The sequence below is a fragment of the Pavona decussata genome, unplaced genomic scaffold (assembly GCF_977016875.1).
Source record: "Pavona decussata unplaced genomic scaffold, jaPavDecu1.1 SCAFFOLD_298, whole genome shotgun sequence".
Taxonomy (NCBI): Eukaryota; Metazoa; Cnidaria; class Anthozoa; order Scleractinia; family Agariciidae; genus Pavona; species Pavona decussata.
In genome coordinates this window covers 188,905-202,984 of record NW_028145695.1, presented here as the reverse complement: position 1 = coordinate 202,984, position 14,080 = coordinate 188,905, and the positions used below count along the sequence as shown (strand labels likewise).

The window sequence follows — 14,080 nt, the reverse complement described above, 5'->3', positions numbered from 1 at the left end:
GTAAAATTTCATTTCTACTTAATGGTCAATAACAGGAAACGTTTTGGCAATGAATTATTGCAACAAGAAACTGAATTCAATGTATGTATGAAATCAGAACGAGCATCAGACGGACCAAAAGCCTGGCACATTTCACCTTTTTCCGCTTGTTTACAAATGCTCAGTCAAATGTTGTTGTGAAATAGACACCCATCGCGAATGGATTTGGCACGTCAATATCCAGAAGTTATCCTTTATTACATTTATGTACTGTTCGATGGCACCTGATTAGTTTTCCAATCGGTAAGTGACTGATAGTCGATCATTTTAACCCTAATACAGTGTGCACTTAGGCTTAATTTTATCAATTCTTGATAAGAGACAATGACTTTTGATTTTTATTAAGGAACTAGTTGGATAAAAAATTTTGTCGTTCTATTAGAAAAGAAAGCTCATTTTATTTATTTGTGTTCTCCAAAATATTCCAATAAAATGTTCATGTAGGAAAAGATTTGCCCAAATCTGTTTCTGTTTTCTTTTCTTAACCCTCAATAACTGTACATGACACTTGACAGTTTGAATCCATCGTTTAATTCATAGTTGCTTTCAAACAGATTTGTTGATAACCTGCCAAGAAGGCTTCTTGGGGCGCAAGAGAATTGAAGCCATACCAGCAACCAGCAAAATAATTTTCTTCTATCATTTACTTCGCGTTTGTGTTAAAATGTGTAACAAGCAGGTCTTTTACTTTTAGAAAAGAGTCCTCCGACCCCTCACATTTGTATCGGGCATGGTTGACGGTGCTACATAATGTTGCAACTACCTGTTGATTAAGTCACTGTCAGAGATCAGTAACCTAATGAATGCACTATTATGGAAAATATGTATATATTTTTTTTTTAATTTAAATGGGGAATTTTATCTCCCAGGGGCAATTTGAGCTTTTTCTGACCTAAGCGATCTTTAAAAGCCCGGCAGACGGGAGGGAGGGAGGGGGAGACTTCCATATGAAAGTGACGGGGGCGATCGTCGGAAATTTTGCAAAGAACCCCCAAAAGGTACCAGAGTTCTGTTTTGTGGGTTTGTCCTGAACAATTTTTTACCCCTAAAAGGTACCAAACTGGTTGATTGACATTTGCTTCCTGTCATATTTTTCAGCTCATTACCCTAAAAAGTATCACCATGCCTCTGACGGAAGTATATTTAGATTTTAGCACCCTAAGGGGTACCAAACCACAAATATTAACCCCTAAAAGGTACGGCGATCACCCCTTTGAATTTTATCGTAGAGCCCCCCTCCCCCTTTCCCCCTTCCCCGGGGATTTTAGGCGACTTAAATTTCCACAGTAGGCCTTGGCGTCCTTTATGGTGATGACGTTTATTGCTACCAGAAGTGCGCTGTCCGGACCGTAAACCTTCCATCCGTTCAATTTTCATTAAAATCAAAAGTTTCCCTTTAAAAATACAAATCTTGATTTTTAATTTTCAATTTTCAGAAAAATAATTTTTAAAGTCAAATTTCAAGTTTCACTTTTTTTCTGACCTGTGATCAAAATTAAAATAACATTGTTTTTTTCCGACTTTAGTTGTCTAGAACTTGATGAAAGTTACATTGATAATTGGAAAAAGCTACTTAACATTTATAAATGGTCATATTTATAAGAAGCAGTATCAAAAATTAACTTCGTACGTATTTTCTCGATTAAACGCCCCCGGCGTTTATTTAAAAGTCGGCAATTTTGACCCGGCATTTTTTCGAGGCCGGCGTTTAATTGGGGTCCGGCGTTTATTAATGAACTGCGATTTTCAGCCATTTTTCCACCTTGATTTATTATTACCGATCCTTGGAAACCTAGGGGCAGTTTGTCAGTGCTGGACAATTTTCCCCTGGATTACCCGAAGTTACAGTATTATGGTACCGTACGTACGGCACGTGCACCATGTGGCAATCAAGATTTGTATCACTAACAAAGAGCACATTAACAATACATGAATGATGTAGGAGCAAGTAAATGATATAAGTACAAAGTTTTAAGTTTATAAACGGTAATCTCGCCAACGTCCTTCTCGTTTGTGTCAGCCAATGTGTGCAAACTGATTATTTAAGTTTTAATTACATCCCAATACACGCCGGGACCCCGAACAAACGCCGGGGGCCCGATTAAACGCACCCGGCGTTTATTTAAAAATCGGCAGTTTTGACCCGGCGTTTATACGAAGCCGGCGTTTAATCGAGAAAATACGGTATTTTTATTGTTTTATTTATGGAAATAATAAAAGTTGAAAAGGCACAGGACAAAAATATAAGTATGGGAAGGGAGGGTAAAATGTTGTGATTGCGGCCTGGGAGTGTCTGATTGTTTTCTTGTTATTGTTTATTTTTCTTTTCTTTTTTTTTTTTTTTTTAGCCTGAAGCAGAAAAGCAGGGAAGCTCGTGGAACCCAGTGATGCTAATTGAGCGCATTTTGTCACATTTACTTGTACACAAGAAACGTAAATGTGTATGAATAAACTGTACACGGAGATCTTTGTCCAGATAATCCTTAGCAGTTTCGTTATGGTATGCCCAATCTCCCAATCCTTGACCGGTTCGACTTTGTTAAGAGCAAACTTATTCTGCACGAAGTCAAGCTACGCTATTTGATCTCATGCATTTGTAATATCCGCCGACCTACGTTTCATTTAAGAGATCGAGAAAAAATATTAAATACGAAGCTTCGGTGAGGATAACACAACTTTCGGTTTTCGTCTGCTCACCTTTGATTATATTTTCTCATTTGAAAGGCTACTTACATAGCATTAGTTTTATAAAGAGGTAATGATAACGTGTACCACGGGGAATGAAGAATTGTCGAATGAGTGATATTTGAGTGAAAACGGAGAAAACTGAAAGGTCTGAGTAACAACGGAGGGACCTGAGGAGGTGTTTCCTTCCGCGTTTCTCGCAGCGTCGTCGATCGCTTCTTAAAGAGTGCGCCTTTTGTATCCTGGCATTATATACTCCATTATTTTCTAAGAAAAATACAACTGCTTATAGTGTGGCTTTTTTGTGGTTTGTGGGTTTTACTTACTGCAATTTTGCAACGCAATTATTCTTTGTGGAATCCCAATAGAATGTGAACAATTTCCCATTTGGAAAGCAAAAATCAAGCAGTTTTACGTGAGGCTCAAATGGAGCTCTTACCGAGAACAACACTTTTAAAAATGTTTTCTCTCGTGCTCGTAGTTAGTTGTGTGGCCTGTTAAGGACATTTTTGTATAAGCTAATGCATTTTCGTCTGTTCTGATGCTTTACTGAAAACTTAAATGTAAAGAAAGTTTCAGAAAGATTCTTATTCCCTGAATTTACTAGCTGTTGCTGGCTTTACGAAAATTCTAGCTGTCTTTTTTCCCATTCCTAACAACCTTTTTGCACCCCCTCTTCCCTTCCTCCCCCGATAACAAAACTAATTAGTTTTCCAGTGTTACAAAATGTTGAGGTGACTTTTTGCCGAAGAAAACTTTGAGTGCCTCTGTTTCATGCTGTTTACTGTTATTTGGTATTTTTGATAAGTTGTACTATTGATTGTGAGAAGTTATTTTAATATCTTCCTTGCTGAACATTTAAAATTGGTTACGATTGATTGAGAAGGAACGAAATTAATGAAATTTGTTAAATTTGGCTGTTTCCAGTTGAGGCAGAATCTTACCCCATAAATTGCGCATTATTTCATGCATCCAAGCAAATGATTTAAACGCCATACATATTAGGTGATATGGAGGCCATGGTAGTTGTTACATCGCATTTAATAGGGAAAGTTTTCATTTCACGTTTCCTGGCTCTCGTAATACACCTTACCAACAGCTTTAGAAGCGGCGGCAATTAGTCAGGGCCCGCGCAGGGGGGAGGGGTCGGGGAGGCCAGGGCCCCCCACTTTCTGTAAAATAGTAATAATAATAATAATAATAATAATAATAATAATAATAATAATAATAATAATAATAATAATAATAATAATAATAATAATAATAATAATAATAGTAATAGACATCAGGACTGGAACAACATAATATCCTACAACATCCCTGGATCGTGCTGTTACAGGTGGATATACTGACTTGATAGTGAATGCCATTGACCTGCGTTTTAACCAGCCAGGCTATGTCATGTATGTAACATATGCAACAATGCAGTCTTTTTTTTGTCAAAGTTCTTAAATCTGAAGACTACTCCACGCAGCTACAATTCTTTAAACGAATTATGCTTATGATGTAGTCTCTGACGCGTTGAAAGCCCATGGCTGGAAGTTTTTAATGTTTCGATGACATTCTAGACGAAATGAAGGAGTTGCAGGAACCTCAGAAAAGCATGAAAACTGAAGTTGTCACGATCCTCAAGCTTCTGCTGGTATTCCCGCAACCACATCCTGCGAACGCAGCCTTATTTTTGGCTGTCGTTTGCCGGAAATACGGCTGCGTTCGCAGGCTACTTCAACCAGTGCAGCAGGGGAAAGATCTTTTTCAGCGGCTCGAAGGTTAAAACATGGCTCCGCTAAACAATGTCTCAAGAAAGGTTTGGTAATCTGACATTACTAAACACCCACAAAGACAGAACAGACAAACTTTTCCTTGACAACGTGGAAAATGAATTTGCTGATCGTAACGATAATCGGAAAAGAAATTTCGGCGCATTAAAAAAAAAAAACAACCCGATTTCATGACAATAAGCAAATAAATCACGCCAAGGTTATAATGTTGCCTTTTCTCACAGAGTCTGTTAAGTGTGCATGGTTGCACAGTTTCTCTTGTCACCATCTCGTTTGTTAAACTAAATGCTTGAATGGTGAGTTGTAACTGTATTAAATAAAATCCAGTCGGCACCAGGTTAATTGCATTTTACGGCTAAAATATATCTTATTAACCTCTGGATTAATACAATATGTTAAGAGCTACTGACTATAAATATCAAAAATCCCACGACAAAGACGAAATTTCAGATTTCATTTTATTTCACCTAAATGTTCCCTTTGGTGAACTATTTTCAAAAATTACAATTAAAAGTTCCATCGCTCTTTCCTTTTTCTAAAAATTAGAAAAGTTGAATTTACGGATTCACGCCCGATTCCGCCCCCCGGAAAAACGCGAAAATCGTGCATCTTTAGCAGCCTCGCACACAGCAACGATAACTACTCCCGTTTTTCTATCTCGGCTGCAAGTAAATCTTTCTATTATCTCTCGTTTAGTGTAAAACTGAAGTCGCAAGTCATATTTTTAATGTGCTAATTCACTAGTTGAAGACAGCGACCTTGGAGGGTTAGATTTCGAATTGAAATTAGGGCCGATTTCAGAGGCCTATATCTGTACCGGCATATGTTTTCTGGAGCAAATCTATAGGTGAAGTCTAACCTTAATCCTTCCTTTTCACGCTCTCAAAGTGCCTTTTTTGGCCCACTAAAAGCGAAGCATCCAGAAGAAAAAGTGTGCAGGGTATTTTGACTAGTTCGATGGCTCGCTGTCACGATTACCGTCACGCAAATCACATAACTAAAACCATGCACTCATCTAAAGTTTACGTTTTTTTGCTCTCAACGACAAATCTCGAAGGCAGGTATTTAATATTTCAGTTCCTTTACAATACCACGTCATTATTTCAAATTTTGAAAGTAATAAATATTAGAAACTGATCCACCGTGGGAGTCGATCTACATGATAAATTTTGCCGACATATTTTAAGCGCCCGTCACAAACGTTTATATCGCACTACTGACAAACTTCCTGTCAAATCTCACCAAATTAACTATTATACTCTTGCTATCTACATCGAAAAAATTTTCAAAAGATAAATGGCTCATCTTCAAGACATCTACTAGCTTTCTGTGTCGATTTATAGAGTTGAAACACAACAACAACGTATTCACATCCCGCACAGGCAATCACGGGTTAATTAATTTTATCCGAAAATACAAAAAGAGCTTTGTACTCTACATGCTGTAATTAGTATTTGTTTTATCTACTCAATGACAGAGGGCTTACCTCACTTTCTTAACTGTTTGACTGTAAAGTTATATTATAAAGCGACAAGATTATTTGCATTTCTACTAAAGAATATACTATCCATAATCGAATCCTGAAGGAACTAATTATAGAACAGGAATACTCTGTCCCCATTGCAGATTTCATCACGGGGCTATGCACTAATGCTTTTGACACCATTATTAAGGACCCAGAACACCGTCTGAACTGGTTAATACCATTTAGTGGACCGTCACGTTACACTCTAAGGTGCAACAGGCGTTTTACCGTACCCAAATGCAAGACAGATCGTTTTAGAAATAGTTTTATTATTAGATCCTGTATTGATAATGTATATATATAGATTCTTAGTTTCCCTTTTTATCATATTTTTTATATCTTTATTTATTGTACCTAGTTTGATACGTACTTTTTATTGATTTTATTAATTGTAAATACGCAATTCAGCCTTCGGGCTGCCATGTATTGATTATTAAACTATCTATCTATCTATCTATCTATCTATCTATCTATCTATCTATCTATCTATCTATCTATCTATCTATCTATCTATCTGACTGATTGTCTCACCACTAAACAGGAACGTATTCGTTTCCTTTGGTCGATTTTATGACTCTTGAACCCCATTCAACACTGCTGAAAATCCGTTAGTTATGCTTATCTGCAGGTTAAATCAGCACATGGCACGGTCGTTTTCATTTGATGCCGTTTGTGATTAGCGTGACACAAAGATCACTTCCGGTAGCGCGGGGGAATACAACTAAACTAAGCTAAGTTTCCTTCCACCAGTGAACTAAACCCTAACTGAAAAACAGTTTTTGAGTTTAAAAATCCACGCATGATGTCGTACCTGTTATTTTATCTTTCATTTTGATCTCCTGTTCTCTTTTTTTGTTCCTTTAATTACGGGCTCAGTAAACGGAAGTAATGGGAACTAAGGTTGGAGGGGGGAATATAAGCGGGTGTTTCTTCTTATTGACCCTTATTAATGGAAGAATTTTGAGTTTCTTTCCGAGTTTCGTATTGAAGTCTCTAGTTCGAAGTTCTCTGATACGTAACTGAAGATTTCCAAGTCAGTTCCAGGCCTGTGCCGTTCTTCACCATGGCGCAGATACTACCCTGGTCATTTTCTATGGTTGTTCAAGCAAGAGCCGTGAAAGGATCTCTTGCCGGGCCTCGCAGCCGTTCTGTGTCTCGTCACGTAACGCTCTATTTGCTTCTTCTTGAGATTTCTGGATGTCGTCATCCACGGGATGATATTTATACCCTCGCGGGTTTTTGTGGCAAGCAAGACGCAAAAAGAAGGAACTGGTTTGCTGCGCTGTGAGAAATTCCGAAGTTTTAAAGAGAAGTTTCTCATTCAGAACACCAGACGCCTCATTTCCTTAGCTACGTACCACTTTCGGATATTTGCGGTCTTGAAAGTTATCAATACATAAATACCCACCACCAACACCCCCCATTCCCCGTTTCGACCGCCTCCTTAAGTTAATTTTTCAGTTCAAATAGAGACTGAGTTTTAAGGTTTCCATTTAATCAAGAATTGGAGACCATCACAAGAATCGGTCAGTTTAAAACAGATGCTCGAAATTACTAAAAACGTTGTTCATATTAAGTTGCTCCAAAAGCTCCTATAAACTTTAAGAAGTTGCTAAGTGCTCAACTAAACAAAGGTTTATTTTATTTCACTGTTCCTTGGCTCCTGAGCTGTTCATGACTTGCTAAAACGAGATACATTTCAGTCATTCAAGACCAATTGCCAAATATGCCCACAACTATGACCCCCATCCCCTTCCAATCGAATTGTTACTCAATTTTTTGCCCTAAATTCTCCAATAACAAAAGAACAAACAAAAGCCAATAAAATAACAAATCAAACCCGACAATTTTCCACAAGCAACTGCAAAAAAAGCAGTGCTCCAAAATACCCTAGCCAACCCCGCCTCGCCCCACCCTGCCCCCCCCCCCCCCTCCCACATAACCACCACTTTACTTAACTTAATTAAGGGGAAAAAAGAGAACAAAACATCAAAATGAAAGATAAAATAACAGATACGTGGAATTTTAACTCAAAAAATGATTTTTCAGTTAGGGTTTAGTTCACTGGTGGAAGGAAAGTTAGCTACCGGAAGTGATCTTTGTGTCACGCTAATCACAAACGGCATCAAATGAAAACGACCGTGCCATGTGCTGATTTAACCTGCAGATAAGCATAACTAACGGATTTTCAGCAGTGTTGAATGGGGTTCAAGAGTCATAAAATCGACCAAAGGAAACGAATACGTTCCTGTTTAGTGGTGAGACAATCAGTCAGAGTATTCCTGTTCTATAATTAGTTCCTTCAGGATTCGATTATGGATAGTATATTCTTTAGTAGAAATGCAAATAATCTTGTCGCTTTATAATATAACTTTACAGTCAAACAGTTAAGAAAGTGAGGTAAGCCCTCTGTCATTGAGTAGATAAAACAAATACTAATTACAGCATGTAGAGTACAAAGCTCTTTCTGTATTTTCGGACAAACTTAATTAACCCGTGATTGCCTGTGCGGTATGTGAATACGTTGTTGTTGTGTTTCAACTCTATAAATCGACACAGAAAGCTAGTAGATGTCTTGAAGATGAGCCATTTATCTTTTGAAATATTTTTTTGATGTAGATAGCAAGAGTATAATAGTTAATTTGGTGAGATTTGACAGGAAGTTTGTATAGTGCGATATAAACGTTTGTGACGGGCGCTTACAATATGTCGGCAAAATTTATCATGTAGATCGAGTCCCACGGTGGATCGGTTTCTAATATTTATTACTTTCAAAATTTGAAATAATGACGTGGTACTGTAAAGGAACTGAAATATTAAATACCTGCCTTCGAGATTTGTCGTTGAGAGCAAAAAAACGTTTACTTTAGATGAGTGGATTGTTTCTGAGTTATGTGATTTGCGTGACGGTAATCGTGACAGCGAGCCATCGAACTAGTCAAAATACCCTGCACACTTTTTCTTCTGGATGCTTCGCTTTTAGTGGGCCAAAAAAGGCACTTCGAGAGCGTGAAAAGGAAGGATTAAGGTTAGACTTCACCTATAGATTTGCTCGAGAAAACATATGCCGGTACAGATATAGGCCTCTGAAATCGGCCCTATTAAATTTCAATTCGAAATCTAACCCTCGAAGGTCGCTGTCTTCAACTAGTGAATTAGCACATTAAAAATATGACTTGCGACTTCATTTTTACACTAAAAGAGAGATAATAGAGAGATTTACTTGTCGCCGAGATAGAAAAACGGAAGTAGTTATCGTTGCTATGTGCGAGGCTGCTAAAGATGCATGATTTTCCCGTTTTTCCGGGGGGCTGAATGGGGCGTGAATGCGTAAATTCAACTTTCCTAATTTTTAGAAAAAGGAAAGAGCGATGGAACTTTTAATTGTAATTTTTGAAAATAGTTCACCAAAGGGAACATTTAGGTGAAATAAAATGAAATCTGAAATTTCGTCTTTGTCGTGAGATTTTTGATATTTACGGTCAATAGCTCTTAAGATTTTGAAGTAAAGTTGGATGCATTTAGCAATTTAGCCACTTAGCCATTTTTAGAGTCCACCCCTATCCCCATCCCTCCGCTTCAATTGAAGAGGTGGAGCGGTCCCCCACTTAAAAAAAACTGCCCCGCGGGCCCTGCAGGGTTGCTACTCTATCGTTTTAAACATCATAGCATAACATGATAAGGATAGGCAATAGTTAAATTGTGCCAGGACACTGGTTGATTCAAATAAAGAAACACTTTTTCACGGATAAGTACCCGTATATATTGAACGCTTGATAACACCTATTGACTGTATATGTTTTTTGTCATCATATACTTGATGTACATGTCGTACTGATAGGAAGCACACAAGGTAGCCAATGGGATAGCGTCCAATGTTTTCTTTAAACTCGCTTACTTTTCCACTCTTTTTTTGTTTGGAGTATCAGCGGCACCGACTCCAAACGTTAAATACTATCGAATGAAACACCACACAATGTAAGTGAAGTTTATTTGTGTAGCTCAGTTTAGCAACAAGTTTGGATCGAAAGGTGCAAAATTTTGAATTGTATGGAGTATTATGCACGATTGCTAAAATCAAACGGAAATAGGCGGTCATTGCAAATTGATGAGATCAATAGCGTAGCGTGACATCTTGCAATCTCAAACAGATCAGATTGACCGGGTGTGGTTACAACAACGAAGGCCGAAATGGTCAATGCAAACCTTAGCAGATTCAGCAGATTTCCTCAAAAGTCCTTTCTTAAAGGCTTTATTGCAGGCATCACTGCCTTCCAAAACGTTTGCACACTTTCATTTCCAGGTTGAATGAAGGTTAAAAGCAATCTTAGTTCCTGCCAAGCAACGTCGTACCACTTCCGGTTTTATACTCCCTTTAATTTTGATTCCAACACTGATGTTATTCTTCCTTTTGATAAATATGAAAATCAAAATCACGTTTTGATTTTTGAATGTAAAGCCTTAATACTACTATTTCTAGGTTCGATCCTTTATGAGTGTTTAATTTGTAAAATGATGCTTGTACTTTTTCGCTAATCAACTTTTCAATGGTGTTGACTGATTGCGTAACAGTATACCAAACCAAGGTGCTATACTTATACTGTTACGCAATCAGTCAACACCATCGCCTGATGAAGACCAGCAGTATAGCAGTCTAAACGTCGCAATCGACATGTATGTGACTCAATCGTGAAACAAACGACAAACTGAGCTGCAATATATTTCACGAGAATGACGTATTATTTTAGAGTGTTCCTATAAGACGTCGAACCGAAGACCCTCCGATTACTAGTTTGGATGCTCTACCACTGAGCTAAGGCCATTAAACTAGGTTCATGGGACAGAGGGTTTCACTCCTAATAGTATGCGAGTATGCCTGTGTCACTTTCAAGAATAATGCATCATTCTCATTCATTCACCAGGCTGGAAATCCCAGGCCCGGGCTGGAAATATACCTTCTCAAACTCATTAATGATTCATTAAACAAAAACAAAGAAAATCACTACCGTGACCGTGGTTTGGATGTGTGATCCTAATTACCATAAAATTTTGCCAGCTTTAGCCTTGAATTTCTCCAAGAATTATTGATCATTTGAGAAGCCATATCAAACACTCAAAATTGTGTTTCACCAGATATCCAAACACCTCGAAGTCGTTTAAAAAAACTCGGCTGCGCCTTGTTTTTTCAACCTACTTCTCAGTGTTTGGATATCTGATGAAACACGCTTTCTCGTATTTGATATATTGCATCACATTTATTACATATACCACATGTTTGACATTCAAATCCTAGCAGTATGCAGGATATTTGTCCCATGAACCTAGTTTAACGGCCTTAGCTCCCACGAGTATCCTGTAGCTCAGTGGTAGAGCATTCGAACTAGTAATCGGAAGGTTTTAGGTTTGACTCCTGATAGGAGCACTCGGATTCCTTTTTTCCGAGTATGCCTGTGTCACTTTCTAGAATAATTCATCATTCTCATTCATTCACCCGGCTGGAAATATACTATCTCATTTATTTTAATATAATTTATGTGATCCCATTTTTCCACCTACTTACAGATAATTAAGGGCTGTCATGTGACGGAATGTTCCCATGGGTAGATCTTTGATCCCAGTCTCGCGTAAAATTCTGTTAAAAATTAAGCCAAAATTGTACATATAAAACGGCGTTCCCAAAATAATGAGAAGTCATTTTATGTCAGTGGAGCCGTCTCCACGGAACATCAAAGTTAGATATTTTTTAAAAAAGGATATTTGGAAATCAAGGCTAGAATAAAAAATACTTTCCGCCCAAAAATTTATTGATGGACTGATAAAATTCTATCAGGGAATTGAAGATAGATTCATTTTAAGGACGGTGCCTACTAATAATAAGGAAGTATTTTTACGCGGTTTATGACTATGCGGGGAAATTTAAGAAGATCTTAGCAAGGGCTGTTGAAATCCAAAATTAAATTTGGGGTAACCAAACAATTTTTTTTTGAGAGATAATTAAGCAACAATTATTTTATAAAAACAGTAAATACAAAGCAATGTATGACGTTTTGTTCAAAATTGGAACTTTTTTTTAACTTTAAAAAAGCATGATCATCCCCCATTTTTTTTGGATGCATGGTTTTAACCGCACAAAAAATATCCCTGTATTAGTAGGCACCACCCATACGAAACTCGAGTATCTCCAGATGTGCAAAACGTATGCTCAGTAACAAAAGTAGGCATCGTCCTTAAATAGAATTTAACTGTTAAATCCTGTAAGGAGATAGTAATTCGACAAGAAAAGGAAAATCGTACAGCTTTGTGGCAGTTGTTGGAAGGCATTGCAGGAAGTCAGCCGTCAATGGTGTATTTATGCATGTATAGTCATTCTCAACTTGGTTGTTTGTGATCTTTCCACCGGCAGAGCACTGATTTCCGCAATCTGAAGATTAAAAGTAAACTTTACGTTAGCGTCTGTATTGGGATCGACCTGATGTAGAATTGGATCAGATGCTCTTATCCAGGATTGCCGATAACAAGTTTCTTCTATTTATTCGGGATGGGAGGACGCCACTGGTTTCAAACTTTCCAATATCGAAAGGAAACCCACCAACTTTAATCATATCTTCTTCTAAAACGTCATGTGGCAGCAATTTGGTTTGACTTACTGTACATGTAGCGCACTGAAGTTAAATTAGTTTCATTTAATTAGTTCAAATCCCTGTACACGCTCATGTAAGGTCTTCTAAGGTGGACAAATGAGAGCTGTCTTATTCAAGTCGGTTGCCATTTGGAAAACATGACGTTATTCCAGATTTCAAGTGACATTATTATTTCACTTTGCAGAGCTAATGACGGTTTTGCATTTGTATAAATAGTATTAATGTTTCCTCCGCGATTAACAGCGTATCCTTTTCATCAGAGAAGGAAACCGATGCTCTCAAGGGAGACACACGGGCACCCTACCTTAAAGGCTTAGTGGCCAATTAAACTGATCACTGCTAAGGTGTCTTTAGGAAAATACGTAACTGTTGCAATGCAATTTAACGATTATTATTATTATTATTATTATTGTTATTATTATTATTATTATTATTATTATTGTTGTTATTGTTATCATTATTATTATTATTATTATTATTATTATTATTATTATTATTTTTATTATTATTATTATTATTATTATTATTTTTATTTTTATTATTATTATTATTATTATTATTATTATTATTATTATTATTATAACTATTATTATTATTATTATTATTATTATTATTATTATTATTATATTTTATTAGAAAAACACTCTTAGTGGAGCGCTTTCTCGCGAGTAAGCAACCAACCCACCCCCTTTATGTCACGAAAGTGAAAAAAATCTTTCTCCATTTAAAAAAAGTTGTTAGCATCGGTGGGTGAGGTACGCGAATGTCCACTTGACTCAATGTTTGTTCCGAAGGAGATTTAATTGTTCTAAGCCCAAGCTATTTTACTTAAATGGTCAGGAAACAAAAGTTGAAATGAGATTCAAGAGTGTTCTAGTTAAAGAAACTAGGAATCTTCATATGGATATTATTGTTTATAAAATGAAGGTGAAAATGTAATGTCAATTAAATATGTATTAGTCATGTGTAAATCTAAACGTTAGTTACCAAAGGAAAAAAAAAACAAAGAGAAGGCAACACAAAAGAAAAGGCAGACCTGGTACAGTAACAGGAAACGTTATTGATACTGATGCAGCTTTGTTAATCGCCATACAAGTGACGTTCCCTTCCTTCCCGACTTTGGCAGCGGCAAACTCTGTTCCTTGTGCCAAAATTGTAGAATTCTGAAGTAGCGACATTTTTATGGGAACAGTCCCTTTAGCTGAACACCATAACAGATGACCTTGAACTGTTCTCACCACTTTAATAGGAATCGTTATTTCCGGTTTACCTGAAATAGTTTAAGGCGAAGATAAAAGAATATGACGTTTCGACGACTCCCGTGTCGTCATTATCACATGCAAATTTACAGGGTAAACGGGAATTTGGCTTTATACCATGGCCGCTATACCTGTCTGGATATGCAAAAA

The 14,080-nt window shown here is 37.1% G+C and overlaps 1 protein-coding gene across 1 annotated transcript in view; it reads right to left on the bottom strand.

Annotated features, from left to right (window-relative positions):
* The window catches only part of LOC146454892 (uncharacterized), a 128,454-nt gene that overhangs the window by 77,350 nt on the left and 37,024 nt on the right, over positions 1-14,080 (bottom strand). The window contains exons 2-4 of the mRNA XM_085094972.1: positions 13,708-13,941; positions 12,325-12,451; positions 11,591-11,662 (exon numbers count right to left, since the gene is read on the bottom strand). Of these exons, the coding sequence (XP_084951098.1) occupies positions 11,591-11,662; positions 12,325-12,451; positions 13,708-13,849 (341 nt within the window). The 5' untranslated portion in view covers positions 13,850-13,941. The remainder of the gene's footprint in view (positions 1-11,590; positions 11,663-12,324; positions 12,452-13,707; positions 13,942-14,080) is intronic.